At 37.9% G+C, this 7624-nt stretch overlaps 1 protein-coding gene across 2 annotated transcripts in view; it reads left to right on the top strand.

Moving 5' to 3' along the window:
- Positions 1-6337, top strand: part of LMO4 (LIM domain only 4) — a 16879-nt gene extending 10542 nt beyond the window's left edge. For both annotated transcript variants that reach the window (XM_065909610.1, XM_065909619.1), the window contains exons 3-5: positions 313-409; positions 800-955; positions 5549-6337. In XM_065909610.1, coding sequence (XP_065765682.1) covers positions 313-409; positions 800-955; positions 5549-5557 — 262 coding nt within the window. In that variant the 3' untranslated portion in view covers positions 5558-6337. The remainder of the gene's footprint in view (positions 1-312; positions 410-799; positions 956-5548) is intronic.
- The last annotated feature ends 1287 nt before the right edge of the window (positions 6338-7624 follow it).

Genomic DNA, 7624 nt, shown 5'->3' with positions numbered 1-7624 from the left:
TTTTTTATGATGAACTCAGTAATCTGATAAAATGTGTGTAGAACAGAATTGTTTTGTATTTGCTAGAGGTGTAAGTCAATATTTTGATTAAACCCGGGGCATCCTCTTCCTCTGCGGTAGGCAGAAGTTACTTGTGACCCCCAAAAGGATTTTTTCCTGGATGATGTAAATCTCTCATAAAATTTGAGGCCCGAGCCTAAACATTCCGCCTCTGTCAAATACATTCCAAAGGGTGGGCCAGAGGCTGGGGGATTTCTCTCTTTTTCTTTGGTTTGGGATTATTCATCAGTGTCCCCGTCATCTTTGTTTCAGGTTATTTGGGAATAGCGGTGCTTGCAGCGCTTGTGGACAGTCTATTCCTGCGAGTGAACTCGTCATGAGGGCCCAAGGCAATGTGTATCATCTGAAGGTAGCATCTGCTCCTCTGTGCTTTTAAAAGAACCATACCTTTCCTGCATGGAGACAAAGCCTGTCTCCTTAGTGGGAACTCTCTTGTCTCAAGCCGCAAACACGGAAGGAATCCATTGAAATTGTAGTGTGGCAGTGATGATTACATACCCGCCCCTGTCCCCCACGCCATGGAAGCACACACCTATCTGTCTCTTTCCCCCTTTAGCTTGCTCTAGTTTCTTGCATTTGGGCTTACTCTTTTCTAGAATCATGTCGAAGGAAGGAAAACAGCAAGCCGTAAGTGGCTCCCTGTACTTGACAGATACCTGCTTAAAAACAGTTTACAAACTTGTGACCACTAAAGACTTAATTTGTACTTGTTTTCAGTGGGTTTGCTTTTCCCTTGCAGTGTTTTACATGCTCTACCTGCCGGAATCGCCTGGTCCCGGGAGATCGGTTTCACTACATCAATGGCAGTTTATTTTGTGAACACGATAGACCTACAGCTCTCATCAATGGCCATTTGAATTCACTTCAGAGCAATCCACTACTGCCAGACCAGAAGGTGAATACCTCGCAGTTACTAATAAGCTCTGTTAGAGCAAGTTGGAAGGTTCAACCTAGGTCCATCTAGTGAGGGAGTTTCCTAGGTGGTTGTGTTTTTGCATGTCCTTTTAAAGAAATGTAGGCTACTCATACATACATGTTCAGAAAGAGAAGAGTTGATTGATTAAATTGTGAATCTTCCATGGTTAAAAAAAATCCTGATTTAGTTATAGCTGTAGCTTTACCAGTGTTGAACATGTTATCTCATGCAGAGTCAGGCAAAATGTAAAACTTCCCTATAACCAGTTCTTTATCACACTAGACAGTTTTGAAATTCAGAAATACCAGGTGACTAGGTTATTGTAGGGGGGGAAATTAGAACATTTATGGTAAGAAGAGGGAATAAATGTCTTTGTCATGAAAGAATGATTTCTTCATTAGTAATAGCAATTAGGATAACTGCCTTCCACACCCAATTTACAGTGCTTTGAATTTTAGAGGAGCAGTTTTATCAAACATTCTGGAATTCCAGGGGAGAGCATTTTTGTTGATTCACAAGTCCTATAAGATTTAAATAAGTTACAACTTTTTTCTTTTTTTAAAGTTTTAGCTCTTGCTGATCACTTTGGGCCATAGATAGCTCCCATTATTAAAGATTATGTGTTTTGATTCTTATCCACAGCAGGAGAGTTTTGGGACCAGAGTTAGAAATGAGGAAATTATACAGATGTACGAATCATGTAGTATTAGAGGGCACTTCAGAGGGAAAATCGGGTGTTCAACAGTTGTCCAGCACCTCCAGTACTGGATAGTTTTAGATCTATTTTAATCTCCTTAATAAGTCCTATAGCTATGCAAGTGAGTGCATTTTGATAACTGCTGTGCCTAATTTGTAACAATTACTGTCAACCTTCAGTTAAGAGACTGTTCATTCCACACTGGCCCAGAAAAGAGTGAAATGTATGACTTGTGCGCATAATTTTATTCACATCATATTTCATACTGATTATGTATTGATGACATTGATTCATTTACTCTTTACAGCGCCACTTGCATGGATATTAAATCTTATTGACCACAGATGAATTTTAATTTCAGATTGGTGATAGATTTTTCCATCAGCTCTGATAGTATGTTTGACTTTTTCATCATTAACCCAGGCAATCACACAGCACTGAGTTATTGCATTGAAACAAAAAGTGCACACTTCACTTGGTAATTCTTTATGGATTTACAATAGGAACTTCATTAATGTCTGTTGTGGGGATCACAAAAAACAACATTTATCTGCAAATAGGAATTTAGCAAGCTTCAAAAATCTCAGGAAAAAATATTAGGCCTCTTTGTCTTCCGTAATGCATTTTCTTAACGTTGTGTATAGGGAAAATGACTAATATTTGAAGACTATTTAAAATTATACTGCCATATTTTAATACTTATTTCTATCATTTTCTCTTATTCAAGCTTATGGAGTGATTTTAAATGTATTTTCCATTGCATTATTAGGTAAAGGTTAATTGCATCAAAGTATGTATAGCTTTCCTTATTTAGTTTATTAATATGGGAAGCTACCTAGAATACTATTGTAAGAATGGAAGTCTTAATTTTTATTGCACATTAATCAGTCACCATCAATGAGCCATTTCAAGCTTCTTTAAGAAGTGCCAATACATATAAATGCTTACAGATTTTTATGCTTTCATTTCTAGTTAAGTGAATCTATAGGGCACAGTTGAGGACAATAATAAGGACAGTAGCAAATATCTTGAGTTATCATTTCAGTTTGGAGCCATTGGTAGTTGGTAGTTATTGGTAGTTATTGGTAGTTATACTTGGTAGCCACCCCGCCAAAAAACGAGGTACAAGAATAAAACCTACCACCTCCGATATAAAATCATAGTTTTCTACAGATTTTATCTTAAGTTTTTTGCTGGTGTTATGCGATTTCTTTCCCTGATTTAGCAAGGCATAAAAAATGATAGAGCTACCAACGTGCATGATGAAAATTGGAGGATATAGAGACGAGGTAGAAAATGTTGCCATGCTGAGCAGCACTGAATACAGGACGCAGCTTTGTTAGCCTGGGACTAATGCACAGACACGTAATAAGTCTGAGCATGGTCTCACAGTACTGTCTTACTGAGTATAAGATGACGTAAGTTGGGAGGTGTGAGGGAGGAAAATTGGGAAGAAAATCTGGTTTACGTGTGGACAGCATTGCATGTATTGTGCCTTTCATATAAGTCCATACCTTCTGCAGGGAGGGAGAGGTAGGACATTGATTTTGGAATACAAGATATATTAGGCAATGAGTAAGAGACTTATCAGTGTGTATTTTCTTAATGTTGGAAGCCAGAAGGAGACAGGTGGCCTTCAAAAAGTAATAGCTTTTAAAAAGCATAAGGAAATATAACTTAAGGAGGTGTTCTTATGAAACACTGGTGAGAAGCTGTGTTTTGGGGTTGATGTTAATTAAGAACATATCCCCGTTGGCCTAAATGGCTCACATTTTTGCCCTTGGTGTTAGGCTCACCATGAGCCGGGTCAATTCACAAGGCAATTTTTGTAAATAAAGGTTTGGGATAAGCTGAACATGGTCCAGAGAGACATTCACAAGAGGGCACGGGGGAAGAGATAATGAAAACACTGCCTGGTGGAACATAAACTACTTTTTGGACTTAGAGAAGGCTTTAAAATGATTTTTCCCAAACCCTCTGGCACTTCTTTTCTGGAGGAGATGGGATGGGGAGAAATGACAAATAGCTCCATTTTATTATTTTCTTCTCTCTCGTTCTCCATATTTTTGGTAGGGAAAATTGGACATTAATTTTGGCCGTTTTCCTTCTGTTCGCAGAACCAATTACGTTTTTAGTGCATGATGCATAATAAATATACCCAGGCATCCTCTGGCTGAAAAGTAATGAGTTGATTATTTGTACATCCCTTCTTTAAAGGCAGCTAATTGTATGGAAAGTATAGGCCCCCATCATCTGCCCCCTTTCAACTTTTATCCTCCTGAAATTTGTTCCCAGTGTCTGGGATGTATAGTTTAGTTGTTGTTTTGCATCACTGGCTTTTGTATATTCTGAGAAAAAATGATTTTGAGCTTTCAAGTCATATAATCTCTTGACTAAAATCTCAGACCACTAGTGTTCCAGGATCTACAAAATCTTACAGCCTGTTTTGTCTAAAGGAGACTTGGCTCCCCTCAGGAGAATAATACCTTGTAGAGAGCTATGTACATAGAATCAAGAATTGTGGCAGTGGCAATTTTTTTGTTTGTTTTGTTTGTGATAAATTTTGCCTGCTCTGGAATTCTTTTGTCCACTCAGGAGTGATTATTCCGTCTAGGATAATCTGTGCTTTTCAGTAAAATAAGAGATCACATCTCCTTGGTTGGAAGAAAATCTAGTGAGAGTTCTAGTTTGCATACCAGTTCACAATTCACCCGTAGTAGTTATATAACTGGTGGTGTGTGTGTGTCCATCGTAGAGGACATTTGATGCTCATTTATTAAATATGCTCGCTGGCTGCTGCCGCATCTTTGTTCTGGACAGACAAATTACCTTTCTCACACTGAGCCTCTACTCTGGGGAATTAAGCCTCCACCACTTTAATTAGCTTGGAAGTAGGGGGTTGCAGCTCCTAATAGACTTCAGGCTTTTAGTAAGTTAGGGAAAGGGTGAAACGAGAACTTCCTGGGAAGCTCAAAATGTCATTTAAAAACCATAAAAACCTAATATATATTATTTCATTGCAGTAATTGCAAACAGATTGTATTCGACGACTGTGTGGAGTATCATTTGTAACTTAAACATTAAAGTTAGACTTCCATGGAACTACATTCTATAATTGAGCACGTCATGAACACATTATATAAGTTTGATTCATATATTTACAATATTTATGTAATATTAAGTGGCATAGCAGATAGGAAATACTAAGGGAAGAGTAGCATCTGAATATTTGTGTGTGTGTGTATGTACACACATGCATATACACACATAACCTATAGGTGGAGAAGGATATGTTGAATAGACATCACATGGGGATATTAACATAATAATGATAATTGATAATATTTGTTTAGCTTCTATTAAGTGCCAGGCACCGCTGAATGTACTCCCCATATATTACGTAGTCCTTACTACAGTCTTATTATCCCCACTTGAAGGATGAGGAAACCGAGACATAGACAATCAAGTAACTTGCAAAAGGTTACACAGCTGTAAATATTAACACAAAACTCCCTGGAGAGAAGGGACTTGCCTTTAAGATTCAAGTACAAGGCAAGATGTTGTAATTCATTCTTTTCAGAAAGAAACTTGCCTTTACAGAGTTCAGTAATTCAGTGTAGAACTTTACATCAGAAACTTTCTAATAGTCCATTTATTGTCTCATTTTCTCCACTAGTAAAAGTGCAGAAAATGTTATGCTTTAGTTCTTCACTGCTGGGGTAAGTAGCGTAGAAAGCCTCTATCAAGTCACAGTTGGGAAGTAATCTAATAAAAGAAGATTAGTGAATGTAAGGAAGACAAAAGCAGTCGTGTTTGAGTTTAATATCTCTCAAATTTAGCATTTTAGCTAAGATGCCCGTTTTTATTTCTTGCAGGTCTGCTAAAGGTCAGAGTAATGCAGAATGCGTGCCTTCATCTCAGATCTTGCTCATCACAGGTGGATCCCATGTGTCTTCAGTAGACAAGTCACCTTTGTAGCTAGCACCAGTGCCAGCTCCATGCCATTGCACCTTCTTTAGTCTTGATTGCTCTTCCCGCATTTATTGGTGTATTAAAATGACTGAATATGAACATTAAGGACTCCATGAACCTGGGCTAATGGGAGACTGTAGAGAAAATGAAAAAAGATCCACCGGAGGACATCTTTGGGGGGGAGGGAGCTTGGGAGGAGGGAAATGACTAATGAAGCTAATTAAAAGAAGCATTCAAATCTGCTTTCTACCCTCATTAACAATTAGCAGGGCACTGGCCAGAGTTTGTACCCTGTGTTTTACCTTAACAACATTCTGTTTGCTCTTTGTATATTTAAGTGTTGTAAGGAAATGTGTTTCAATCAAAACTGAACATGAGATAAAGGAAAGAGATGTGGCTTTTGTGATATTCTATCACAAACACTTTTATTGTATCTCTGTAAAATACATTGTATGTATGCATGTAAGTGTTTTTGTCCTAATGTTGCTACTCCCATGGCAAAGACAAAAAAAGAATGAAAAAAAGAAAAAAAAATTGGAAAAAAAAAATCAAGCTCATAGCAGCTACTGTGTAGAAATTCCCCCCTACTTCTAATTTGCTGAATGAAGAAAAAATCTTTTATTTGTGATATTTTCAGAGACATTTGCTCTAGTATGGTGTATTTAAATAATAAAAACTTAAAAGAAAAAGTATTCAATGGAGTTTGGGTTTAAAAACTGCTTTTTCTTTTTTGTGTTTTGGAAAATTTTAGTGTTTTTGTTCTATACCAAGTTCACTTTAAAAAATCTTAGGGGGTCAAAGGAGGTGGTGTGTATGTTTTATTTAGCTCTGAGCCAATAAGGTATTCTTCAAATTACTTAACTATGCCATTTTTGGCAGGGGTACAAAGCCATGTTTCTAAAGGAGTCCTTTTTATAAGTTCAGAATATTCTGTTAACAGCACGCCATTACACTTCTATATCACAGTGAATCTTTTGTGTTTATATATATACATTTATTTGATTCTTCAACTATTTCATTTATTCTTTTTTCTCAATAGGAAAGCCTTGGGTATTGATGGAAAGCATGTTAAAGACTGTGGCATAACCGTCTTGTTCTCTTACCAAGTTTATAGCTTTTGAAGGAAATAGCAGTTCTAAAGCATACCTGTTCAGATTTTGAAGTTCATTAGTTGTTAGGAACCCTGAGCTCTCTTACCGTCGTCTTTGATGGGTGAAGCCGCCATTTTCTGCTGAGCTTTTAGTCTCATGTGGTCTGAGTATGATTTGTTTCTTTTGTTCTTACACTCCTGTACTGACTCTGCCTTTCCATATGTTTGGGGGAGGATTTGGCTTTCATTTAGTAGCACTCTTGAGATACTTGGTCGCCAGTTCTAGGCAGCAGAATCTCCCTACGTGCGCCGGCATTGCCCGCAGATTTGTCCTGCGGAAAAACGTTTAGGCCAGGGATTCAGTGGACTTGGGGTAGGTGCTGGAAGGAGGAACAGTCTGAAAGGCTGCTCTGTGAGGTTGTTGGATGTGAGCAGAACCCAACTGCAACTTCTCACACAGGTTAGTAAAGCCAGGTGTGTTCACATTGATACTTTAAGTTTTATTTTCTCTTATTCCAAAGAAAAGCTCGCATACAGACTTACCTTGTCTCTGAGAATAGGAATCGGTTCTGCAGAGAGGTCAGGCTCACCACATCTCAGCTAGCTGTCAGCTTCCCTTTGGGACCTCCTGCTTTCAGAGATTCCAGGCCAAAAGGAAAAAATCAGTTTTCTAGCTGAAGACCTCCTATAAACCTCCTGTGGGAGAATTTAAAGGGAAAGTTAAAGCGAATAGTTTATTAGAACTTTATAAAAAGAACATGCAGGAAAAAAGTTACATAAACACTACCTGTTAGAGTTGGATCTTTGGGGGAATTTCTAGGAACTAGTTCTGGTTCTTTTTTTTCTTTTAGATAACTTTAAGGGAACATGAACTGGAGGCTTCAGGATA

Source organism: Muntiacus reevesi, chromosome 1 (genome assembly GCF_963930625.1).
Source record: "Muntiacus reevesi chromosome 1, mMunRee1.1, whole genome shotgun sequence".
In the NCBI taxonomy this organism is placed as follows: Eukaryota; Metazoa; Chordata; class Mammalia; order Artiodactyla; family Cervidae; genus Muntiacus; species Muntiacus reevesi.
Note: the sequence above shows the minus strand (reverse complement) of the source record. Positions and strands in the feature narration are given on the sequence as shown.